Source organism: Trypanosoma conorhini, assembly GCF_003719485.1.
Source record: "Trypanosoma conorhini strain 025E chromosome Unknown Tco_14.4_contig_00012, whole genome shotgun sequence".
Lineage (NCBI taxonomy): Eukaryota > Euglenozoa > Kinetoplastea > Trypanosomatida > Trypanosomatidae > Trypanosoma > Trypanosoma conorhini.
The window spans coordinates 49,059-72,589 of record NW_021704098.1 but is presented as its reverse complement, the minus strand read 5'-3'; the positions used below and the strand labels follow the sequence as shown (position 1 = coordinate 72,589).

At 57.5% G+C, this 23,531-nt stretch overlaps 10 protein-coding genes across 10 annotated transcripts, besides 9 other annotated features; 9 read left to right on the top strand and 1 right to left on the bottom strand.

Annotated features, from left to right (window-relative positions):
* Nucleotides 1-78: 78 nt before the first annotated feature.
* On the top strand, nucleotides 79-645 carry Tco025E_00548 (ribosomal protein L14; the record flags this gene model as incomplete). The annotated part of the gene is made up of 1 exon (XM_029367488.1): nucleotides 79-645. One exon carries the CDS (start codon nucleotides 79-81, stop codon nucleotides 643-645), a length of 567 nt encoding a protein of 188 aa, XP_029232446.1.
* Nucleotides 646-818: 173 nt separating this feature from the next.
* Nucleotides 819-861: a sequence feature (A-rich).
* Nucleotides 862-913: 52 nt separating this feature from the next.
* On the top strand, nucleotides 914-1,255 carry Tco025E_00547 (TPR protein; the record flags this gene model as incomplete). The annotated part of the gene is made up of 1 exon (XM_029367487.1): nucleotides 914-1,255. One exon carries the CDS (start codon nucleotides 914-916, stop codon nucleotides 1,253-1,255), a length of 342 nt encoding a protein of 113 aa, XP_029232445.1.
* A 31-nt stretch (nucleotides 1,256-1,286) lies between these two features.
* Nucleotides 1,287-1,308: a microsatellite.
* Nucleotides 1,309-1,766: 458 nt separating this feature from the next.
* Nucleotides 1,767-1,783: a microsatellite.
* A 225-nt stretch (nucleotides 1,784-2,008) lies between these two features.
* Nucleotides 2,009-2,037: a sequence feature (A-rich).
* A 42-nt stretch (nucleotides 2,038-2,079) lies between these two features.
* Nucleotides 2,080-2,595, bottom strand: Tco025E_00546 (uncharacterized protein; the record flags this gene model as incomplete). Its single annotated transcript, XM_029367486.1, has 1 exon — nucleotides 2,080-2,595. The coding sequence occupies one exon, from the start codon at nucleotides 2,593-2,595 to the stop codon at nucleotides 2,080-2,082; it is 516 nt and encodes a 171-aa protein (XP_029232444.1).
* Tco025E_00545 (uncharacterized protein) lies at nucleotides 2,594-2,944 on the top strand (the record flags this gene model as incomplete). Its single annotated transcript, XM_029367485.1, has 1 exon — nucleotides 2,594-2,944. One exon carries the CDS (start codon nucleotides 2,594-2,596, stop codon nucleotides 2,942-2,944), a length of 351 nt encoding a protein of 116 aa, XP_029232443.1.
* Nucleotides 2,945-2,999: 55 nt separating this feature from the next.
* Nucleotides 3,000-3,033: a sequence feature (A-rich).
* Nucleotides 3,034-3,364: 331 nt separating this feature from the next.
* On the top strand, nucleotides 3,365-4,030 carry Tco025E_00544 (uncharacterized protein; the record flags this gene model as incomplete). The annotated part of the gene is made up of 1 exon (XM_029367484.1): nucleotides 3,365-4,030. One exon carries the CDS (start codon nucleotides 3,365-3,367, stop codon nucleotides 4,028-4,030), a length of 666 nt encoding a protein of 221 aa, XP_029232442.1.
* A 135-nt stretch (nucleotides 4,031-4,165) lies between these two features.
* Nucleotides 4,166-4,197: a microsatellite.
* A 179-nt stretch (nucleotides 4,198-4,376) lies between these two features.
* Nucleotides 4,377-5,072, top strand: Tco025E_00543 (aquaporin 9; the record flags this gene model as incomplete). The annotated part of the gene is made up of 1 exon (XM_029367483.1): nucleotides 4,377-5,072. One exon carries the CDS (start codon nucleotides 4,377-4,379, stop codon nucleotides 5,070-5,072), a length of 696 nt encoding a protein of 231 aa, XP_029232441.1.
* Nucleotides 5,073-5,451: 379 nt separating this feature from the next.
* Tco025E_00542 (small nuclear ribonucleoprotein SmD3) lies at nucleotides 5,452-5,799 on the top strand (the record flags this gene model as incomplete). Its single annotated transcript, XM_029367482.1, has 1 exon — nucleotides 5,452-5,799. One exon carries the CDS (start codon nucleotides 5,452-5,454, stop codon nucleotides 5,797-5,799), a length of 348 nt encoding a protein of 115 aa, XP_029232440.1.
* A 687-nt stretch (nucleotides 5,800-6,486) lies between these two features.
* Nucleotides 6,487-6,816, top strand: Tco025E_00541 (uncharacterized protein; the record flags this gene model as incomplete). The annotated part of the gene is made up of 1 exon (XM_029367481.1): nucleotides 6,487-6,816. The coding sequence occupies one exon, from the start codon at nucleotides 6,487-6,489 to the stop codon at nucleotides 6,814-6,816; it is 330 nt and encodes a 109-aa protein (XP_029232439.1).
* A 7-nt stretch (nucleotides 6,817-6,823) lies between these two features.
* Nucleotides 6,824-8,413, top strand: Tco025E_00540 (putative TPR-repeat-containing chaperone protein DNAJ,putative; the record flags this gene model as incomplete). Its single annotated transcript, XM_029367480.1, has 1 exon — nucleotides 6,824-8,413. One exon carries the CDS (start codon nucleotides 6,824-6,826, stop codon nucleotides 8,411-8,413), a length of 1,590 nt encoding a protein of 529 aa, XP_029232438.1.
* Nucleotides 8,414-8,670: 257 nt separating this feature from the next.
* Nucleotides 8,671-8,687: a microsatellite.
* An 86-nt stretch (nucleotides 8,688-8,773) lies between these two features.
* Nucleotides 8,774-8,830: a sequence feature (A-rich).
* Nucleotides 8,831-8,954: 124 nt separating this feature from the next.
* Nucleotides 8,955-22,796, top strand: Tco025E_00539 (dynein-1-alpha heavy chain, flagellar inner arm I1 complex protein; the record flags this gene model as incomplete). Its single annotated transcript, XM_029367479.1, has 1 exon — nucleotides 8,955-22,796. One exon carries the CDS (start codon nucleotides 8,955-8,957, stop codon nucleotides 22,794-22,796), a length of 13,842 nt encoding a protein of 4,613 aa, XP_029232437.1.
* A 665-nt stretch (nucleotides 22,797-23,461) lies between these two features.
* Nucleotides 23,462-23,487: a microsatellite.
* Nucleotides 23,488-23,531: the final 44 nt, after the last annotated feature.

The following is a 23,531-nucleotide window of genomic DNA, read 5'->3' as shown; positions in this document are numbered from 1 at the left end:
GCTTGTTTTGGGCCGTGCCTGCCTCCTGACTTTTCTCTCAGTTTTTTTTTTTGTTTGTAGGTTCCAGCCGCGTGTGTGATGCTGCGTTGGTGGGGTCTGCGTCTGGCACCCACCACGACGGACGCCGCGGCAAAGCTGCCGGCGGGCAAACCCGTGAACAAGTCATGGTTCCGATACAACCTCATCATTCGAAGGAAGGCGTCGTACCGTTCTCGCTGGGGGACGGGGGCGGAGGGGTACGGCACAGGTGTCCCCTTCAGCGACCAGGTGAAGCTCCACTGCGTGGACAACACAAACTGCAAGCACGTGCGGCTCATATCAAAGGCCACCGCCGAGCGTTTCGCACACTGCCGCATCTTTCCTGCGGTGGCGCACCGGGTTTCAGTGCAGCGCTTTAAGTCTGATCGGGGAGAGGTGAGTCGGCAGCGTGTGAAGCCTGGGAATATATACTGGGTTTGTCTGCTTTCCCGGCGTCAAACGAATACACGGATGAGTGGGCTTCAAACAAACTTTGATAGAAATACGTGCATTTTGATGAACGATCAACGCGTCCCACTAGGAACCCGCGTCATGTACTGCGCTGGGCGTCACGTGAACCACAAGTACCACTTGAAGGCGGTCGTTCTTGCCAATTTTTTCATTTGAAGACATTCTATGGGAGTTCCTCCTGGAGTGAGTTGTCGTCTTACCGCCACTTTGCCGCCCTCCGCCTTGCTCGAGCGGGGCTACCCTTTGTTGGGCTTGTTCGTTTCCACTTTGTGGCGTCTTGCAAGCTTTTCAGCGTTTGCCTCGCCTTCCCTTGAAGTTATCTTACCTGCTTTTCTTCTTTTTTTTTTTTCGTTTTCGTTTGTTTGTTTTTTTATGCGTCGGTTGTTTGCTTTGCCGGTAAGGTTGTGTGTTGGGGGTTTGTGCAATGTCGGTCGTGGGGGAGGGGCGCGCGGAGGAGGCGGGGGCCACATGCCCGCTGGGGAACGCCGCCGCGGCGCGTGAGTGCGCCGTTGACGCGGCGGAGTGTGAGCGGCTGAAGAAGCGGGGCAACGAGCTGTTTGCCGGCGGGGCGGTGGCGGAGGCTTTGGAGATGTACCGTGCGGCGCTGAAGGTGGCGCCGCTCAAACCCGTCCGAAAGGAATCGGCGGCTCAGGCCGGGAAGGAGGCCCCGGGCGACGAGAAGCCCTCCGCCGCTGCGACGCAGCCGGACTCGCGCCCCGCAGAGGAGGGCGGCAGCGGCACCGGCAGGCACCGGCACCGAATGTGACGGGAAGGGCGCCAAAACTGATGCGTTGGACGCAGCAGAAGCAGCAGCGGCAGACGGTGGAGACGACGACGGTGTCGACTACACGCTCACCTCGCAGGTATACTGCAACGCCGGGTTGTGTTTGGCGAAGCTGGAGTTGTACGAGGACGCCGTGGCCAACCTCACAGAGGCCATCCGGCACAAGGGTATCTACGCCAAGGCATTTTTCCGGCGGGCGGAGTGCTACTACGTGCTTAGCAAGTGGTCGAACGCGTATGGGGACTACGAGGAGTACGAAAAGCAGGGTGGGGTGTTGGACGCGGAGGGTCGTGCCCACAAGGCGGCCGCCAAGGCGAAGGTGGATGAGGAGATGCAGAAGATGCTGGGGGATTTGAAGGATTTGGGAAATCGCTTCCTCAACTACTTTGGGCTGTCGACGGACAATTTTAAGTTTGACAAGGACCCAAAGAGTGGGGGGTACTCCATGCGCTTTGAAAAGTAAGAGGGTTGCCAGCATCTGCCTCTCTCTCTCTGTGTGTGTGTGTGTGTCTCCCTGTTGTTTTTTCCCCAACCCGCACTGCGCCATTGAATTTTATTCTGTGACTACGGTTATTATTATTTATTGCGGCCGTGTTGTCTTTGCAGTCAAGGGCAGGGAAAATAATGAACGTGTGCTGCTATGTTCTGCTTGCTGGCTGGGAAACACGTGCTTGTGCTCTCTTCTTAGCCCCCCTTTTTTCCTCCCTTTCTCCCTATGGATTTCACCACGCCTAATTTTTCTTGTTTTTTTTTTGTTGTTGTTTCCCCGTGCATGTATTTTCCCTTTCCTTTTCCTTTTTTTTCCTTCACAAGGGTTTTCCCTCGCTCGTGACAGCGGCAACAATCGGCGCTTTAAGGGAAGTCGCTCCCGCGGCCTTCCACTCCGCCCACACTTTCTTGGCTTGTGTGTGTGCTTTTTTTTTCCTTTTTTTGGTCCCCACGACGGCGCTATCGGAGCTGCCCTCGCAGAGCCCCACTGCGCCCCTCGTAGGGGCCGACGAGGGGTCGCCGTCGCTGTCGCCGCCTGCGAGCACGCGGCCGTTTGACTGGGCGGCGCTCGTGACGGACATCAAGTTGGAGGCCAGGGAGTCGCGGCGGGCGGTGGAGAAGCGGGCACAGCGGCTCGCGGTGCTGGACAAAAGGCTGCGGAGGCAGGTGGAGGAGACCGCGGCGACGGTGCTTGCGGTGCAGGAGCTGGATGGCAAGATAGAGAGGGCCGTGCAGCGGGAGAAAAACTTGCGCCGATTGATAGCCGCGGCCAAAAGGCGAAAGACACAACTCAAGGCCGATGCAGAGGAGGCTGAGGCAAAGCTGGCGAGCATGACGGCGGTGTCGTCGGTCGCCGTAACGAAGGATCCCAGCGCTGAACGACACTCACAGGCTGAGGAGGGTGCTCACGGGAACCTTGAGATGGGAGATTTGCAGCAGAGGCTGCACGTCACCCGGTCTCGGTATCAGCAGGCGCGAGAGGGGAATGCACGATTATGGGCAATTCTTTCTGACATCAATCTAGAGGAGAAGTTGCTTATGGAGAGGTCGAATGAGCGGAACAGTGGCGGCCTCAGTGGGCATCGCTTTGAATTTTCAAATGCCCTTCAGGATCTCATCAGTAGCTTCAAGGAGGTTACGCGTGCGGCCTCGGCGGTGGAGGAGCCTTCTGTTTATAGATGACTGACGCTGGTTTTTTCTTCTTCCGCTTACAATGTCTACTTATCTCCCCCACACCCTTTTTGTTTTCTCTTTGTTTTTGCTCTTCTTTTGCGTTGCTTACACGGGCATGGCCTGCTGCTTCCGCTTGCACTTTATATCCTCCTTTACAGAGGCGTTTGGGGCGCATTGTGTGGCAGTTTCCCACTCTTGGCTGATTCCGCCGTTTTTTTTTGTCGTGTATCACTGCGCCACTCCGTACATGGGGAGGAGGTGCTCTCTGCCTTCTTGCGTTCTTTCGCCCATTGCCGTCTTTTGTCCCCTTTTCATTCCTTTGAATCCCACCCACGCTGCCGCATGAAACGTGTGGTGTGCTGCTTTCTTGGCGTGGGTGTCGTTTATTGAAACCCACGTGTGCCTCCTCTACCATGCAGGGGCCCACGCATGGACGACGTCGCCGCCCTGCTGGTGGAGTACCTGCGAACGCCGATGCCTGGTCGTGGCGGGCTGGTGGCGTCCAACCCGCGCCTCTTCTCCCCTGACGTGGTGGCGGCCTTAGACGACGCCCACGAAACGTTACTGCAGGCGCAGCGTCAGGCGCGGGACGCCTGTCACAGCATTGATGATGTCATGGGGAGTATCGATCTCCCCTCACTGCCACGGCTGACCCCGATGGAGCGGTGTGAGCTGTCTCTGACTGAGGAGGCGATGATTGCGCAATTTGCAGACCGCCTCTCGACGTTGCTCGCGCAGCGGGGGATGCTGGAGGCCGCGGTGGCGGGGGGAGCACTCTCGGTGGGTGCTGAGGGCTGTAGTTTTGCCAAGCCGTGGCACCAGCAGTGCCCTATCGTGTTGGAGGTTCTCTCCTTCTTGCCAGTTGCGTTCACCTTCAACGTGGCAGAAAACGTCTGCAGGCTGTGGCGGGCGTGGCTGTGCGTTCCTGCGGACTCGCGGGCCTTCTGGACGGGTTGCGTGCAGCGCGAGTTTCCGGAGAGCCTTCAGACGCTGCTGCAGTTGCAGGACGCGGACTTGTACCAGAGCGACTGGCGCACTATTGCCATGGTGTGCTGCGCCGATGAGGACGATGGGGCGGAGGTGGCGGAGGAATAATTGGCCGCGCCGTAATGGAAGAAGGGAGGAAAGGACGCGCTTTTTTTTTTCTTTTTGAGGGGGGGGGCGGGGTTGAACTGCGCTGCGTGGCTGATTTTTGCCTGCATCGCTCTTATCGCCCGTCCACGCCAACCGCTTCTCTTTTTTTTCTTCTTCTTCTTTTCTTCCTGCCCAACGCCGTACTGCCATTGTTATGCGCCGGTGGAGCAACGGAGTTGCCACAGGGAGAATAGCGGCTCTACGCACCGACGCGCGCACACAGACGCACATACGTGCAGGATAAATATAAAAACATTTATTAGACTATTTTTGACGTGAAAGGAGCCGCTAAGTTTGCTGCCTTGCGATGGCGCTCTCTCCGTTTGTGAGCGAGGTTGTGGCGGAGTTTGTTGGCACGTTCCTCTTCGTGTTAACCATCCCGCTGGCCTCGCTGGGTGTGGGATCGCTAGCCCCACTGCCGATTGGCTTTATGCTTGCGGCGATGACGTTCTCCTTTGGATACATTAGTGGAGCTCATTTTAATCCGGCCGTCACCTTTGCCACGTTGATCAACGGCAAGATTTCCTTAAAGAAGGCGCTGTTCTACATGCTCGCACAGATTGTGGCTGCTTTTTTGGCGGCCCTGTACGGCTCTGCCATCGTTGGCCTCGATATTCCTGTTCCTTCGACGGATGTCTCTCTCGTGAGCGTGTGGCAGGCCCTCCTGTGCGAGATGGTGTACACCTTCGCCTTGGCCTCTGTGGTGCTGCATGTGAACTACTCTAGGCAGCGGGGCAACGAGTTTTACGGGTTTGCGATCGGCATGACCGTGCTCTCCGCCTCCTTTGCCGTGGGTGGGTTCACTGGCGGTGCCTTTAATCCTGCCGTGGCCACGGGCACGCAACTGGTTGGCTGCATTGGCGGGAAATGCAAGCCACTGATCTTTTTTTGGATCTATTGGGCCGCACCACTGGGCGGCTCTCTCCTGGCCTCGATTGCCTATCAAATTCTGGACACGCACGATCGCACGGCGCTCAACGGTGTCTCTGGTCGAGTCTTCTGAGGTATTTAGGAGGTGGCCGTGTCTCGAGCGGCGGCGAAAAGCGAGGCGGTGGTGGCACGACGAGATGCCGCTGCTGCGTGGCACAGCAAGCGATCCCTCGCAGAGGTGATGCACGGAAAGTAAATGAGTTTTTTTTCCCCCCTCTTCTTTTCCTTTTGTTTTTTTTCCCTCCCCCCTTTTCTCAGGGGGTTTTCTGCTTCCGCCTCTATCTGTTCTTCATCCCTGGGAACGGCCGCTCCGCTGCTTTACCTGCTCCTTCTTTTCTTTCTCCCCCCCCCTTTTTTTAAAAAAAATTTATTTCGTTATTTGTTGCGTATGTGCGTGTGGGGGCAGTATTCCTTTTTTTTTCTTCGGTTTTGTTTGCGCCGCCCGTTAGAGAATGAGCACGTTCAGCATCCCGCTGAAGGTCTTGTTCGACGCTATCGGCACGACGATCTCGCTGGAGGTGTCCAGCGGGGAGCTCTACACGGGCACGCTGAGCGAGGTGCAGGACAACATGAACGTCATGCTCACGGCCGCGAAGAAGACGGTGAGGTCGGGGCGCACGGTGGAGATGAAGAGCGTGTTTGTCCGGGGCGCCTCTATTGTCTTTTTTCAGCTCCCCGACGCCCTGCGCACCAGCCCGGCGCTGGTGAAGGCGGGGCAGGTGGTGACCAACGCGCTGGACGATAGAGGAAACGGCAAGGGGTTCGGCGCACGGCGGGCGGTGAAGCGGGGACACGAGTAAAGACGGTCGGGGAAGGAGGACGCTCCTGCAGAAACGGCGGGCCTCACGCGAAGCTGGCGGGGCACCCACTTGTCTCCAGCGGCGTGCGGCCGACGGCACACATACGCCGCATCCTCCTCCCCACCCCAAATGCGAGGATCGCTGCAGTGTGGGCCACTTCTGGCAGCGGCTCAGCCGACAGGGTAGCCGCGAGGACGCCGCAAGGCGCCATGTTTGCGGGACCTCATAACAGGAAGGAAGGAAGGAAACAAAATCAAAGGATAAAAAGAGAAGAAGAAGAAAAAAAATGGTTGATGAGGAGATGCCTGGAGTTGGCATGCTCGTGTCTCTAGTGTGAGAGGTGGCGTGCCTGGCGGAGGTCTTCGTTTTCTGTTTTTTTTTCCCCCCCCTTGACGTGTTTGCTCGTTGGATTCTCTCTGCCTTTTCTCTCCTTGCTTTGTTACTACTGTTATTGTTGACATTTTTTTTTTTCCTCCTCCCTCGGCTTGGCCTTGCGGCAGCCATACTTCCGTCCGTGTTGGGAACCCGACCAGCAGGGGAGGGGGGAGGCGGGGAATCGGTGCCGGCTTCCGCAAGCGGGGCGGTCTGCCGGCGCAAGAGGCAAGTTTTTTTTTTTTTTTTCCTTCACGCGTCACAAGCCGCGGCGTTTTGCGGCAGTTGTGTGTGGGTTGGGTGGGTGTGCTTAGAATGCGCCGACGTGTCGTGCAGAAGGACTTTGCACAGACGATCCCCTCGGAGCAGCTGTGCTTTTTTCCCGAGGATAGAGCGGGAGGAAAGGCGCTCCCGACAGAACGAGGCCCGTCGCCTCGGCAATGCGCCCCTCGCCTCGCAGAGGAAGGGCGACGCGGGGCGGACGCTTTCGAGTCGTCGTGGGGAGGAGGCGCGGTGGGGGTGCACGTACCGTCCCAGGGCGACGAAGGCTGCGGGCAAAAGCCTCCCCGCGGGGGGCGCCGCCACGCTGCCCACGGGTGGCGCGTGGCCGTGGCGTCGGTTCGGCGAGGAGGAGGGGGCATGTAGGCGGCTTATGATTGCCAACGAGGCCATCGATCGCAAACGCCTTGTGCGCATGCTGCAAGGCTGTCTGCCGGAGTTAAATATTTCCTTCACAAAAAACGAGGAGCGGGGCATGCGGCTGCTTGCGTCGAGGGATTACGGGGGCGCCTACGTCTCGTTCACGCGGGCGCTGCAGCAGAATCCGCAGTCCAAGATAGCGTACTACAAGCGTGCCGTGTGTAGCTGGCACCTGTTACTCTACGATGAATGTATTGAGGATGCTCGCAAGGGAGGCGAGATCGACTTGGACCTTGTCTCGCTTCATGGTCGTTCCTTGCTCCTGCGTGAGCGCTACCCGGAGGCGCGCCAATGTTACGCCTACGCGCTGCAGGCGCTGGCGCCGTCAACGCAGGATCCTCACAATGTAAAGTGGTGCACCGAATCTGGCGCAATAACGGCCTTGCAGCAGTTCCGTGACTCTGTCAAGGGGCGGAGGTGGGAGGAGGCGTTGCGGGTGAAGGATGCGGCCAAGCCGCTCATCGACGGCACGCCGCTACTCCTATTGGAGGCGAGAGCTCTGCTGCACTTGAGTCCGAATACGGCGAGGTTGCGTCTTTTGTCGTACGTGCCAACTATTCCGCGACCTGCCTCCGCCCACACCGAGATGTCCTGGGAGGAGAAGGAGGCCTGGCGCGGGGTGGAGGAGCACTACCTGCATGCCGCCGTTTTGCTGGCCCAGGCGAGCGCGTACTGCGGCAGCGCCTTTTTGGAGCTTGCGGCGGCGCTGATTCAGACCTGCCTGACGATCAGCCCCAGCTTTGGCCCTGCACTTCTGCTTGGGCACTACCTTGTCTCCCTGGAGGAGATCCTGTCGAGAGTGAATTCGCTCTTTGCAAGGGAGCGCTACGCCGAGGCCATTCCTCTTCTTCATGAGGGGTTGCTGCTGGACAAATCCAACCGCCTGATGTGTGGCGCGTTGTACTGCATGCGGGCCGAAGCCTACGCAAGCCTTGGGAATAACATGAACGTCATCAGGGATTGCGCCGCCGCGCTTTGGATGGACCCCAAGTGCGCCAGGGCGTTTGTCCTGCGTGCGGAGGCCTACCAACAGACACGGCAGCGCGCCGAGGCAGCGGCAGACCGCCTCAGCGCGGTTCGTTTGGACCCGGCCTTGCGACACATCCTGCGCGGGGACGAGGAGCAGTTTTTGCCGCAGCCGGAGTTTCCTAGAGCCACCTTTAGCGGGCCGGGGGCTCCAAGGCGCCGGCCGAAGTGGTACGACGCCTTCGCAACAGAAACTGGGCCGCCGCCTGAGTCCCCGTCGGCAGAAAATGGGGCGTCGCGGGGCACAGAGCGTGTGCCCAACTCGGGGGTGAAACAGACGCTTTACGAGATCCTTGAGCTCCCTCGCGGGGCGAGTATCGCCGAGGCCCGTGCGCAGTTTAAGAAGTTGACTCTCTTATATCATCCTGACCGAGTGGTGACAGAGACACTGACGAGGCAACAGGCGGCGATGGAGCAGTTTAAGCTCATCAACCATGCCCATGAGGTGCTGACGGACCCCAGCGAGAAGTTTCTGTACGATCTTTCCCTCGGCCAGCACTTCTCCCCAGGTCTCTAGTCCCCTTTGCCTTCAATCTTCCTCGGCGTCGTGCTGTTGTTGTTGTCGTTGGCGGTGGTTTTTTTTTGTACTTTTTCCAATGCTGAGGCGTTGCGGAGCATCTGTGTTGGATCTGTGCATGTGGTTTATCCCACTGCAGCTCCCCAACCCCCTACCTGCGCGCTTTTTACCCCCCCCCCAACGTTGTCACGTGCTATGCCCGTTTTTCATTTTTGTTTTGTTTCAATTGCTTTCGGCTTCCGTATGTGTGTGCGTGGGAGAGAGAGAGAGAGAGTTTGCATCACCGAGCATAATGCCCTCAACACACTGGGACAATCCCTCAGGCATCTTTGGCTGGTCGCGTATGTATACATATATGTATTTGCTTTTTCTTTTTTCCTTTCCCTTTGTTGTTGTTGTTTCGCTTCATTTGTCTTTGAACGCTTTCATTCCTTCTTGTAGTCTTTGCTTTTTGTTCCTTCACACCGCCACTTGATTTCACTGCGTGCCGCCCCCGCCCCACCCTGCGCTTCCTCCGCGACTCCCACAGCGAGCAGTCGCGATGGCGTCTTTAGTCCCAACGGCGGCAAACGCCGAGACGAGGCGGGGGTCGCAGGAGGAGGAGGAGGAGGAGGACCCGCGCCTTGCGTGGCTTGCGGCCCGCGTGCGGGGCTGCCTCTACGGCGTGTGCGAGGACTCCATCGCGGAGCTGTACGGCGACGGGGCCGCCAGGGGCCTCATTTTAGAGCTCTTCGAGAACCCGCGGGAGCGCCTCCTCGTCATCTCCTCCAGCGAGTGCACCTCCACGGAGGGCGGCGGCGTCGCAGCCAAGACCCCCGCGGCGGCGCAGCGCAGGCAGCCGCCGAAGCTGATTGCCACGACGCAGGCGATTAAGAACTCCAACATCACCGGCTCCGCGAATTACCCACCCGACCGGACAAGGTGCGTCTTCTTTGTCCGCGTCGACAATGTACAGTTAACCAAGGAGCTCGTGGCCGACTGGAGGAGCGAGCCCCGCTGCCCCATCCACAAGGCCTTTGAGATTTCCAGCATGGTCGTGCCTTCGCTGTCTTCCTTTCACACCCTGCTGGAGCACGCCTACAGGCCCATCGTGGAGGACGTGGTGGCCTCCGTCGGGCGAGGCCGCGCGCTGGCCGCCAAGAAGGTCACAAACCGGCAAGTCTACACGGAGATTTTGAACTGGGTGCAGCGTGTCGATATGCAAATGACCGGGTTTCGAAATCAAGTCTGTGCGGAGCGACGACTTCCGATGCCGCAGGCGTTGGTGTCGATGGGCTACTCCGACTCCGGAATGAAGTCGGCGCTCGCCAACGAGGATGTTATTAAGCAGATTGACATCACCGTTGCCCAGTGGCAGGCGGAGATCAGCTACGCCATGTCGCTTGACCCACAGAAGGAAGGCCCGCTTGGGGAGATTGAGTACTGGCGTGAAAAATATAGTACTATTAGCGCCCTGTACGAGCAGATCAACTCACCCCAGGCGAAGTTCATCTTGAAGGTGGCAAAGGAGGCGGAGTGCAACTCCTTCCACTTGATCTCCACGACCATTCAACAATTCTTTCGCCAGTACGCGGAGGCAAAGGACAATGTGAAGTTTCTCGGCACCTTGGACCGCCATTTCCGTACCTTGCAGGGGGTGACGCCCGGCTCTGGCTCGCTTCAGCCGATCATTGACACGCTGTCGTCTATGATGACAGGAATCCGCATGGTGTGGATTATCTCGCGCTACTACTGCACGGAGGAGCGGATGGTGGGTTTACTGGAGAAGGTTGGGAAACTCATCGCCCAAAAGGTTTCGCAGCACATCGATTTCCGTAGTATTCTCAGCCTGCCCTTTGCCGAGGCCAAGACCAAGGTGAGTGAGGGACAGCAGTGCCTGCTGAAGTGGAAATCCACGTATATCACGGTGCAGGAGGAGATTAACAGCAGCGAGCGTGAGCAGCCATGGAACTTTAACCAGAAGCGCCTGTTTGAAACCACCGACTACATGTCCGACCGCTGCACCGACTTGTTGGAGGTTATAGAGACGGTGGAGTACTACAACACGGTGCTGGGGGCGCAGCTAAAGACGGTGCTCACCGACACCAGCGGCATTGAGCGCATCTTGAAGGACGTGGAGCGCGTCAAGCGCCCGTTCGAGACCCTCACCTTCGACCCCTTTGAGCGCAAGGCGACGCACAACTGGCAGGTGGTTTACTCCAACTTTGTCAACACCGTCGCCAGCTTGGACCACGAGGTCTCTGAGTTTATCAACAAAATCTTCGACGATGACCTGCGGAGCGCGGAGTCTGCCTTTGAGCTCTTGCTTTCCTTTAAGGGCATCGCCTCCCGTCCCCAGCGGGCCGGGGAGGCCTTTGACACCGCCTCACTCCTGTCGGAGAAGGCGGATCGTATTCTGGCGCAGTACTTTAGCGAGGTGGAGCGGGTACGGAGCATCTTCGTTGAGCACAGCGACAATCCCCCACTCACCAAGAACCAGCCTCCCGTGGCGGGGGCGATTCACTGGAGCACCTCCCTCTTTCAGCGGCTGAAGCGGCCGATTGTGCGCTTCCAGCGGGAGGGCATGCTGGCCACCACCATGGGGCGACAGGTGCGGGCAAAGTACGTGGAGGTGGCGCGGCAGATGAAGGAGTACGCCACCTCGCGCTTTATTCAGTGGTCCGAGGGAGTGCGGCAGACGACGACGGCGTCGCTAAAGATGAACATTCTACGTAAGGTGCCAGGGGACACGTACGTCGCAAACTTTGACATCGCCCTGTTTAACATCATACGCGAGGCGAAGTACCTTGACCGCCTCGGCTTTGAAGTGCCGCAGGAGGCCATTAATGTCACGCTGCAGGATGAGTCCTACCACGCGAACGTGGACGCGCTCAAGGCGATGCTGCTAAGCTTCAACTGCGAGTTACAAGGGGCCCTGGATGGTCCGGAGCGTGTTATTTTGGCCAAAAACATTCGCGAGCTGAAGCTGTCCCTCGAGCCGGGGATGCGCGACATCAACTGGACGAGCTTGGGCATACCGGACTTCATCGCCAGCTGCGAGCGCGCCATCACAAAGTTCCGTAATCTAAGCCGGGAGGTGCGCAAGCGCGCGGACCACATTCAGACGCAGGTGGTGAACAAGATTGGCTCCACAAAGCTCATCCCCGAGTTTGAGCAGCTGCTTCAGGCTGGCGGGGAACTGCCGGAGCTGCAGGTCCTCGTGGACACGATTGAGCGGCGTCGCACGGACCTCGTCGACGCGTGCCTGCGCGCGTACCGCACCGCCAAGCCCCTCCTGACAAAGATGGAGAGTCAGCTGGTGGGCACACACACAGGCAAGTGCCTCATCCTGGAGAGCTACTACATGCACTGGGAGCAGCGCATTTGGAAGGCGCTCACGCGGATGGTGCTAAACTCTCTGCTGGCCTTCGCCAAGATGGTGGGCTACCGCGGCTCCTCCACGGCCGCGAAGCGTCCCCCGCTCTTCAAGGTGCTGATATTTTTGACGACGGAGCCAACCTTCTCACCACCGCAGCAGGAGATCACGAGTGCATTTCACAAGGTGCAGTCCAGCATCATTGAGTCCTCGCAGCGGTTTCAGCGGTGGATGCGGGGAACGTGTATTGAGTTCACGCATGGGGAGCTGGTGCCACGGCCACCCGAGGGGGAGCAGGACACACTCTTCACCTACTACAAGGACATCAGCGGCCTTCCACAGGTGTACAAGCTTCAGGCCGTCATAAATCGCACCATTCAAACCCACTTATCTGCGCTTGCGACAAACATCAAGGTGCTGCAACGCTACCGTTTTATCTACCTCGCCGACAAGAAGCTTTCCGTGGAGCAGCAGGCAAAGAATCAGTTTCACTGGATCGACTACGACGCAAAATTTCAGCTCTACTTTAACATGATTACAGACTTTGACGCCGAGGAACACATGCACGATTTTGGGTTTATGCGCTGCGACGAAAGTGCCTTCTATGCGGAGCTGGTGGAGCACGTGCATCAGTGGATTGCGATGGAGGGGGCACAAATGAATGACACGGTTCGCGCGCGCATGCAGAAACGCTTGAATTTTATTATACGCGTGAATAAGGATTTGCAGCGGCCGTGTGAAAACATTGATGATCTGAAGTTTGTACTAGAAGTCATGCATGACACCCGTGCCATTTCCCTGGACGTGGAACAGGACATCAGTGAGATCAGGTACATTTACGAGTCCATCACGCACTTCAGCGTCAAGGTGGACCCGCAGGAGCTGAAGGAGGCGTTAACGCTGCAGGACCTGTGGGAGTGCACCCTCGCGCGGCTGCACCAGCTGGAGGAGGACCTGGAGCCGAAGAAGCTGCGATTCCGGGAGTACACGCGCGCCGAGGTGGCCAACTTCCTTGAGAAGGGCAAGTCCGTGTTGAAGGAGTTCCGTGAAAAAGGTCCTGGTCGGCCCAATATTGACCTGCAGGAGGGCAACAACCTCAAGAAGGAGTGGCGCGAGCATCTAACGCAGCTGCAGGCGAAACGGGATCAGTTGATGAAGGCCGAGAAGCTTTTTGACCTGCCGCTTACGGGTCACACCTACCTGCAGCAGCTAAACGAGGAGCTGACGCGGGTGGAGGCGGTGTACGAACTCTACGAGCAGTGGGTCGCCATCCTGAAGCGGTGGAACCGCAGCAGCTGGAAGGATCTCCTTCTGGAGGACCTTCAAACCACCACTGATGAGAAGGTAAAGCGGGCCCGCGTACTCGGCAAGACGCACAGTGAAGTGCACCCCTTTAGAGAAGTTCAGCAGGTTATCTTGAACTTCCACTCCTCCTTGCCACTGCTGGCAAAGCTGAAGAGTCCGGCACTGAAGCAGCGTCACTGGATGGAGCTCATGCGGGTGACAGGGAAACAGTTTTCTATTGAGCAAATTAATTTGGACGACTTCATTGCCATGGAGCTGTACCGGTTTTCGGACGCCATTGACACCATCATCGTGACCGCGGCGCGGGAGCAGGCGGTGGAGAAGGACATTCTGGCCGTCAAGGAGTTCTGGTCAAAGGCGGAGTTTGCACCGGTGCCGTATGAACCGCGTAAGGGCGACGTCCGCTGCTGCGTGCTCAGCGACACAAGCGATATTCAAGAGGCCGTGGATGACAACATCTTGAAGATGCAGTCCATCGCCAACGTGAAGTGGGCGCAGCCCTTCATGGATGACGTGAAGATTTGGGAGAAGAAGCTGGCGATGATCAACGACGTGATTGCTGTGTGGATTACGGTGCAGATGAAGTGGCAGTACTTGGAATCCATCTTTAAGGGCAGTGACGACATCGCCAATCAACTTCCGAAGGAGACCGCCAAGTTTAACGACCTGGACAAGAAGTTTGTTCGCATCATGAATGAGACAACCTCGGCGCCGAATGTGGACATCTGCTGCAACGTGACGGGGCGTCTTGAGGAGTTTCGCTACCTGGAGGAGAAGCTGGAGGAGTGCCAGAAGGAACTCTCCAACTATCTTGAGACAAAGCGGCGCATGTTTCCCCGCTTCTACTTTATCTCCGACGACGAGTTGCTCTCCATTTTGGCTGCCAGCAGTGCAAAGGCGGTGCAGGATCACATGCTGAAGATGTTTGACAACTGCGCCTACCTCATTTTCAAGGGGGGCGAGGAGGAAGTCATCTGCGGAGTGGAATCACAGGAGGGGGAGGTGGTGAACTTTGACCGCCCGGTGGCAACCGTGGGCGCCCCCGTGGAACACTGGCTGCAGGAGGTTCTGGACGAGTCACGCTCGACGCTGCGTGACATTCTCAAGGCGGGCGTCTACTACTACCCGCGCATGGGACGCCTGGACTGGCTAAAGAAGTACCATGGCATGGTGGCACTCACGGGGGCGAAGATTTGGTGGACGTTTGAGATTGAGGACGCCTTTAACGCCCTCAAGAAGGGAAAGAAAGGCTCGGTGAAGGATCTATCGGGGAAGCTGACACGGCAACTCATTGACCTCGTAGGTGAGATGGACAAAGACATTGAGAAGCAGTACGCGAAGAAGGTCAACACGTTAATTATCATGGACGTGCACGGGAGGGATATCGTGGATCGCTTTGTGCGCGACTCCGTCACAGATGCCCGCGAGTTTGACTGGGAATCCCAGCTTCGCTTTTACTGGGAGCGTGACGGAGACACCTGCATTATACGACAATGCACAGGTCGCTTTAATTACGGTTACGAATACATGGGATTGAATGGTCGACTTGTGATCACGCCGCTAACAGACCGTTGCTTCATGACTATGACGCAGGCGCTCTCCTTCTACCTTGGCGGGGCCCCCGGGGGGCCGGCAGGGACGGGAAAGACCGAGTCCGTCAAGGATCTTGCCAAGGCGCTGGCCATTCAGTGTGTGGTGTTTAACTGTGGCGAGGGACTGGACTACAAGGCGATGGGCACCATCTTTTCTGGACTCTCGCAAACGGGGTCGTGGGGGTGCTTTGATGAGTTTAACCGCATTGAGCTCCCCGTGCTCTCCGTGGTGTCTGAGCAGCTGCGCAGCATTCAAAGTGCGCTGAAGGCCGGGGATTCGGAATTCCTCTTTGGCGACAGCACAATTCGGCTGATACCGACAGTCGGTGTCTTTATCACGATGAACCCTGGCTACGCCGGCCGTGTGGAGTTACCCGACAACCTCAAGGCTCTCTTTCGGCCGGTGGTGATGGTTGTGCCGGACATGGAGTTGATTGCAGAGAACATGCTCTTTTCTGAGGGCTTCACAACGGCGCGTGAGCTCGCCAAGAAGATGGTGACGCTGTACCAGCTCGCCCGTGGACAACTCTCAAAGCAGCACCACTACGACTGGGGCCTGCGTGCGCTAAAGGCGGTGCTGGTGATGGCAGGACAACTGAAACGTGGTGCCCCTGACCTATCCGAGGAGTCGGTGCTGATGCGTGCGCTGCGTGACATGAATGCCCCAAAGTTTGTCGCTGAGGATGAGCCGCTTTTTAAAGGTCTCATTGGCGACCTGTTTCCTGGCCTTGACCCGACGCGGGCACCGCAGGAAAACCTTTCCAAGGCCGCAAGCAGGGTCTTCAAGGAGCAAGGGTTTTACGTGGACGCCAAACAGGTGGATAAGGTGGTGCAGCTGTACGAGACGATGCAGACACGGCATACGTCGATGGTTGTTGGGCCCACAGGAGGTGGTAAGTCAACTGTGATTGACTGCCTTTGTAAGGCGCAGACCAGTCTGGGGCTACTAACGAAGTTCTACGTTATCAATCCCAAGGCGCAGCCCACGACGGCCCTCTACGGTGTCATGGATCCCCTCACACGAAGCTGGACGGATGGCATTTTCTCTAACATCTTCCGTTCTATTAATCGCCCCCACGAAAATGACGAGCGTGAGCGCCGCTACGTTGTCTTTGACGGCGATGTCGATGCGAAGTGGGTGGAGGACATGAACTCTGTCATGGACGACAACAAACTGCTTACGCTTCCAAATGGAGAACGCATTCGTCTGCGACCGACGAGTTCCTTGCTCTTTGAGGTGGGGGACCTACAGTATGCCTCGCCCGCCACCGTGTCACGCGTGGGGATGGTGTTCGTTGACCCCGTGAATCTTGGATGGAAACCCTTCATGTACTCCTGGAAGCTGAAGCGCCCACGCGACGAGCTAGACACCCTCAACGAGCTCGTGGACAAATATGTGGAGCCGCTCCTCAATTTCATGTTTGACGGCATTGACGGCGACACGGTGACGGCCCCGCCAAAGCTGGTGATCCCGAACAATGACCTGAACATGGTCCGCCAGCTGACCGTCATGCTGCACACTGTCTCCCCGCAGCATGTGGCCCTAGAGCCAAAGGCGCTGCAGTGTGTGTTTTTGTTCTGCTGTGTGTGGAGCTTTGGCTCCTTAATCGCCACAGCGGAGGACCGCGTCCGCTTCGACGGCTTCCTGAAAAGACTCAGCGGGTGGAGCCTGCAGGATGTGGGTGACAACTTCCTCACCCGCTTTGTCGGCAGCGGCTCCCTCCCGGAGCGCAAAACCCTCTACGACTACTACTTCGACCTCGAGGACAACCGTTGGAAACCGTGGCATATCCTCGTGAAGCCGTTTGAGCGGCCACCAGGGGCGAAGTTTGGCTCCCTGCTTGTGTCCACGGTGGACACCGAGCGAAGCATGTGGCTGCTGAACAAAATTGTTCTCAACCGGACCCCTGTCATGTTGGTGGGTGAGAGTGGCACCGCGAAGACGGTCACCATTCAGGCCTACCTGAAGCAGCTGAAGCAGCGCTCGCAGGAGGTCGACGCCGCTGCGGACGAGGATGTGCACCTGGAGGAGATGCTTCTGGAGATCAACTTCAGCTCTCGCACCACTAGCCTTGACACACAGCGGGCCATGGAGGACAACATTGAGAAGCGCACCAACACCGTGCTGGGGCCCCCGGCAAAGAAGCGTCTCTTGGTGTTTGTGGATGATATTAATATGCCCCGCGTGGATCTCTACGGCACGCAGCAACCCATCGCATTCCTGAAGCTGTTGGTGGAGCACCATTCCTGGTACGACCGAAAGGACTTACTTTTTAAAAGTGTGCGGGACACGCAGTTTATAGCGGCGATGGCTCCGCCGGGTGGTGGTCGCAACGCCCTTGACCCACGCTTTGTGTCACTCTTCACAATCTTCAACGTCCTGTTCCCCTCCGATGAGTCGATCAACACCATCTACGGCCAGATCCTGCGCGACGCCTACAAGTCGATGGCGTCGGAGTTGGGTGACCTGCCGAACCAGCTCACGACCATGACACTCAGGCTGTACCAGCAGCTCTTCGCCGCCCTCCCTGCGACGCCTACCAAGTTTCACTATATTTTTAACCTGCGTGATTTGTCCCGTGTGTACGAGGGACTCTGTCGGGCAACCCCAGAGATGTTTCCGGACGCGAAGAGTATTGTGCGGCTGTGGCGCAATGAGATTTCCCGCGTCTTCATTGACCGCATGGCCGACGTCGCGGACAAGGAGTTTGTCACGCGTCTCGCGCGGGATGAGGTTATGCGGCAATTCCCAGACGCGGTGGAGTTTGCCCTGGCGGAGCCCTTCTTGTTTGGTGACTTTGGTGACTTTGAGCCGGACAGCGACGTGGAGCGGCTGAACATCTACGAAGACTTTGGGGCGGAGTACGACAGGGCCCGTGCGCTGGTGGAGGCAATGCTGGAGGAGATTAACTCGCCGACGAAGAAGATGGACTTGGTGATGTTTGACATGGCACTAGACCACCTGCTTCGCATCACGCGCGTCATCTCCCTTCCCCGCGGCAACTGCCTCCTGATCGGCGTTGGTGGGAGCGGCAAGCAGTCTCTCACGAAACTGGCGGCGGCGATGTACCGCATGGGTGTCTTTGAGGTTGTGCTCTCCCGCAACTACAACGAGGACGGCTTCCGCGAGGACCTAAAGCGCCTGTACGCCCGTGTCGGGCTACAGAAGGAGAAGGTTGTGTTTTTGTTCATGGACAGCCACGTAAAGGAGGAGGGGTTTCTGGAGCTCATCAACAACATGTTGGCCTCCGGCATGGTCCCCGCGCTGTTTGCCGAGGAGGAAAAGGAGCCCCTGTACGCCAGCGTGGCGGCGGAGGTCGAGGCCGCAGGCCTGGCCCCCTCCAAAGACAACAAGTGGACGGCCTTTGTCGCCCGCTGCTGCGAAAACCTGCACGTGGTGCTCTCGATGAGTCCCTCTGGACAAATTCTGCGCACGCGTTGCCGCAACTTCCCGAGCCTCATCAACAATACGACCATCGACTGGTTTCAGAAGTGGCCCTCGCAGGCGCTGGAGGCGGTTGGGCAACGGCTGCTGCAGGGAGGGGAGGTGTCGGAGGAGCTGAAGGAGACGATTGCGGGTCACGCCGTGTACGTGCACCTCACCGCCGACGAACTTTCCACGCGGTATCTGGCGGAGCTGAAGCGGCATAACTACGTCACCCCAAAGAACTTCCTTGGGTTTCTGGCCAATTACTCGCGACTGCTCATCACCCGCCGGGAGGAGATTGACGATTTGGTGAAGAAGTTTGCGATTGGGCTGGAGAAGCTCGACCGAGCCCAGGAGGATGTGAAGACGCTGCAAGAGGAACTCGCCGAGAAGGAGGTGACGCTGCGTGAGAAGCAGGAGATTAACGAGCGCATGACAAGGGAGATTAAGGAGCAGAAGGAGCGCAATGAAAAACGCAAGGTGGAGGCGCTAAGCATGGAGGAGGCGCTCAACGTGCAAAGTGCAGAGATTGAGAAGGAGAGTGCGGAGGCGCAGGAGGTGCTCGACCTTGCCATGCCTGCCCTTGAGGAGGCGATGGAGGCGGTGAAGCACATCAACCCAAAGAGTATCACGGAGTTAAAGTCCTTCGCCAAGCCCCCCGTCAGTGTGGTGGCGGTGGTGCGTATGGTGTGTGTCGTGAAGGGCGTACCGGCGACGTGGGACTCCGGCAAGATTATGATGGGGCAAAACGACTTTATTCGCTCCCTCATTGACATCGACTCCCTCGCCTCGACGCTGAATCAGGGGAAGATCAATGAGATCAACAAGATTCTCAAGGAATTTCCGGTCAACTCCAACGACCTGAAGAAGGTGAGTTTGGCCGCCTCGGGCCTGATGATTTGGGTGGAGGCGATGAAGGCCTACTGGAACACGGCGAAGGAGGTGCTGCCCAAGCAGGCCCGGGTGCGGGAACTGCAGGAGGCGAAGGCAAACGCTGAGCGCCAGTTGGCGGCGTGCCAGGGCGAGATTGAGCAGCTCACCGTGAGTCTTAAGCGGCTCCAGGAGCGGCTAGACGCAGGCATGCATGAGGCCCAGCTGCTGCAGCAGGAAAAGGCCGTGATGGAGCGACGGCTGAACGCCGCCCGACGACTACTCGATGGCTTTGGCTCCGAACGCGTGCGATGGGCGGAGCAAAAGGGGTCGTTAGCCGATGTGCGGAATCGCCTTGTTGGGGATTGTCTTGCCTGTGCCGCGTTTATCTCCTATCTTGGGGCCTTCACCTTCCAGTACCGGCAGGAGGCCTTGGAGTCGCTGTGGCTGAAGGACATTCGTGAGCGGGGCATCCCACTCACCGAGGACTTCCAGATCCAGCACCTCCTCACCGATGAGGTCTCCGTCTCCCAGTGGGCGAGCGACGGCCTGCCGGTGGATGCCCTCTCCGTGCAAAACGGCATCCTCACAACGATGAGCACGCAGGGTCTCGGCATGGGACGAAAATCTGGGCGGGTGCGCTTTCCGCTTTGCATCGACCCACAAATGCAGGCTGTGAATTGGATCAAGCGGCAACACAAGTCAAACCCGCGATTTGAATGTGCCTCCTTCGCCGACCCCGATTTTTTGAAGCGGCTGGAGTTTGCCATTCAGTACGGCAACCCCTTTTTGTTTGAGGGCGTCGACGAGTTTATTGACCCCATCATAGACTCCGTGCTGGACCCGCAGTTCCGCGAGGACTCCGGGCAGCGCGTCATACGCATCGGGGACAAGGACGTCGTCTGGGACCCCAACTTCAAGCTCTACCTCTGCACCAAGCTGCCCAACCCGGAGTACGCGGCGGAGGTGTTTGGCAAAACAATCGTGATCAACTACGGCGTCACGGAGGACGGGCTTGAGAGTCAGCTGCTCAACTACGTGGTGGCAAGCGAGCGTAGCGACCTGCAGCGGCAAAGCGAGGAGCTCGTGCAGACCATGGCGGAGAGCCGTGCGCAGCTGAAGGAGCTGGAGGACACCCTGATCCGTGAGCTGACGCTGGCCACAGGCAACATTCTCGACAACGACGAGCTGATTGCGACGCTGGAGAACACGAAGAACAGCGCCTCGGAGGTGCAGCAGAAGCTGGAACAGGCAAAGGAGACGGCGCGTGTCACGGAAATCTCTCGACAGGAGTACCGCCCCGCGGCTCGACGTGGGGCGGTTCTGTACTTTGTCATCTCCGAGCTGTCCGTGATCAACTCCATGTACGAGTACTCCCTTTCCGCCTTCCTGCACGACGTCTTTGGGTACTCCATCACGAAGAGCGACGCCTCGTTTGAGATCAAAGATCGTCTCAACAACATCATTCGCGCCCTGACCTATAACCTCTACTGCTACGTGTGCATGGGTATCTTTGAAAAGGACAAGCTTATGCTTTCTTTCCAGATGGCCATCCGCCTGCTTACGCAGGAGAATCGCATGGACCACAACGAGTTGGAGTTCTTCCTGCGCGGATGCGTGCTGGCGGCAAAGAATTATCCACCCAACCCCGCTGAGTGGCTGACGGAGCGGCAGTGGAACGACATCTGCAAGTTGGCGACGACGTCGGAGGTGTTTGCCAACCTCTGCGAGGAAGTCGCAAACAACGTGGAGGAGTGGCACCACTGGTTCTCGCTGGATCGCCCGGAGGACCCAAGCAGCACCATTCCGTGCGGCTACAGTGAACGTCTCAGCGAGTTCCAGCTGCTCTGTCTGCTTCGCTGCTTCCGTGGCGATCGCGTCTACACAGCCGCCACAAACTTCATCAGCAACTGCGACCTCCTCGGCGAGCGCTACGTCATTCCGCCCATCCTGCGCTACAAGGACGTTCTCGACAAGAGCTCCTCCACAGCCCCCATTGTGTGTATTGTGTCCCCGGGCGCCAACCCGACGGACGAGATTGTGAAGCTGGCGACAAAGGAGGTGGGGATTCAAAAACTCCGCTCCATCGCGCTCGGCCAGGGGCAGGGTGAGGAGGCCATGAAGCTGGTGGAGGTGGGTGCCTTGCGGGGGCAGTGGGTTCTGCTGCAGAACTGCCACCTGCTAACAAAGTGGATGAAGGAACTCGAGAAGGTGATTGAGCGGATGGACCAGACGCCGCCGCAGGAGGAATTTCGACTTTGGCTCACGACGGAGCCTACCAAGGACTTTCCAATGGGTATTCTGCAGCGCTCCTTGAAGGTTGTGAATGAGCCGCCAAACGGGCTTAAGATGAACATGAAAAACACGCTCTCGAAGGTCACCGAGGAGCAACTGGATGCCTGCCTACACCCCGCGTTTAGGCCACTGGTGTTTGTCCTTGCCTTTTTTCATGCCGTGGTGCAGGAAAGACGCAAGTATGGCAGAATCGGATGGAACGTGGTGTACGACTTTAACGAGACCGACTTCTCTGTGTCGATGCGGCTGCTTGACACCTACCTGACAAAGGCGTTCCGAAATAATGATCCGATTCCGTGGGACACCCTGCGCTACCTCGTGGGTGAGGCGATGTATGGCGGCCGTGTGACAGACAGCATGGACCGCCGCATCGTCAAGACGTACTTGGAGGAATACTTTGGTGATTTCCTTTTTGACACCTTTCAGCCGTTTCACTTTTACGTCAACGACGAAGTGAATTACTGTCTTCCTGCCGACAGCACCGATCCAAATAAGCGAGTCACGCTACAGCAGATGGTGGCCCACGTGGAGTCCTTCCCAAAGGATAACACGCCCGAGGTATTTGGACTGCACCCGAATGCGGAGACCGGCTACTTGCGTAATGCGGCCCTAGGAATGTGGGCAAGTTTGATAGAGCTTATGCCGCGATCTGGGAGAGCGGCGGCAGTTGGTGGAGAGTCACGGGAGGAGGTTCTCCTAAAGATCACTGAAGACATTCTGTCGCAGATACCAGAGACCTTGGACCGCAAGCGGATTATGAGGAAGGAAAAGGAGCGGGCACAAGAGAAGGGGTACAGTAACCTGCAGCCGACCCAAGTCGTCTTGTTGCAGGAAATAGAGCGTTGGAATCGACTGGTGGGAGCCATGGTTTTGTCCCTGAAAGAGCTACAGAAGGCTCTTTCAGGCGTCATTGGTATGAGTAGTGACTTGGATGACCTTGCCTCTTCCCTGTACAACGGTCAGTTGCCCGCCTCCTGGCGAAAACTGGCGCCCGCCACGCGAAAGAATTTGGGTCGTTGGCTAGCCCACTTCCATCGGCGGTGCAAGCAGTACACGGATTGGGCCATGAATGGCGAGCCGCGATGCATGTGGATGTCAGGCCTCATGGTGCCGGAGTCCTACATTTCTGCCCTTGTCCAGGTGGTTTGCAGACGCTATAAGTGGCCGCTGGACCGCTCCGCCGTGGTGACGACGTTGACCTCCTACGCGACCGCGCAGGATGTGCAGGAGCGCCCCAAGGACGGCGCGTACGTGAGCGGACTTTTTATCGAGGGCGCCAGGTGGGACCTGCGCAAGCATTGTCTGGCACCCCAACGAAAGAAGGAACTCATCTCTGAGCTGCCCGTGATGCATATCATTCCCACAGAGTTGTCCAAGGTCAAAAATGTGTCTACGTTTAGAACCCCGGTCTACGTGACTTCTGACCGTCGCAATGCGGCCGGCGTGGGTCTGGTGTTTGAGGCCGACCTGGCGACTGACGCCCACTCCTCCATCTGGACGCTGGAGTCTGTGGCCGTTATCCTTGACTCGGACGACTAACCTCGTTGTAAGATAGAGCAAAATCCGTTGTGGCGCCTGCGCTGCTCCCCGTTTGTCTCTTACTCTTTTTTTTGTATTTTGCTACTTTTCTTGAATCCGTGAGAAGCCGAAAAGACGAAGAAAAAAGGCAAAAAAGAAAAGAAAAGGAAATAAGTCAACAGGGGGCGGGAGGTGGGGCGATGACGGCGAGACATATATATATATTTTCTTGTTCTGCGTTTACTGCCACGTCCCCCCTCCTCCGTGCAGTTTTTTCATTTTTTTTTAAAATTATTATTTGTTTGCGTCTTTTGTTGGCAGCCCGCATCAAAAAAAGAAAAAAGAAAAAAGACAACCGGGAACACCCAACGATGTGGTAGGCAGAACACTGATGTACATCCAAGTTGCCCTGTTTCTTCTGCTTTCCCTCTCCCTCTGTTTCTTGGTGTTGGTGGGGTTCCGCATCTTCGCAGCGCCGACGCATCTGCTCCGCCCGACGCTGCTGAGAAGGGAACACGCCGACACGCAGTATGTAGGGCCCCATGTATACACGCATCTGTTTTTCGCAGGTGTGTTTTTTTTTCTCTGTGCGTGCGTGCGTGCGTACAACGTGGCACGTTTCGTTGCCTGGGTGCACCCTGACACCGCCGACGTCACTTGCCGCCCCTCGCGCAGGGAGTCCAAGTTTGTTGTTGTTGTTGTTGTTGTTTTTTCTTCACCCTCCTGTCGGTTGTGGCGTAGTTCGTGTTTGAGGTT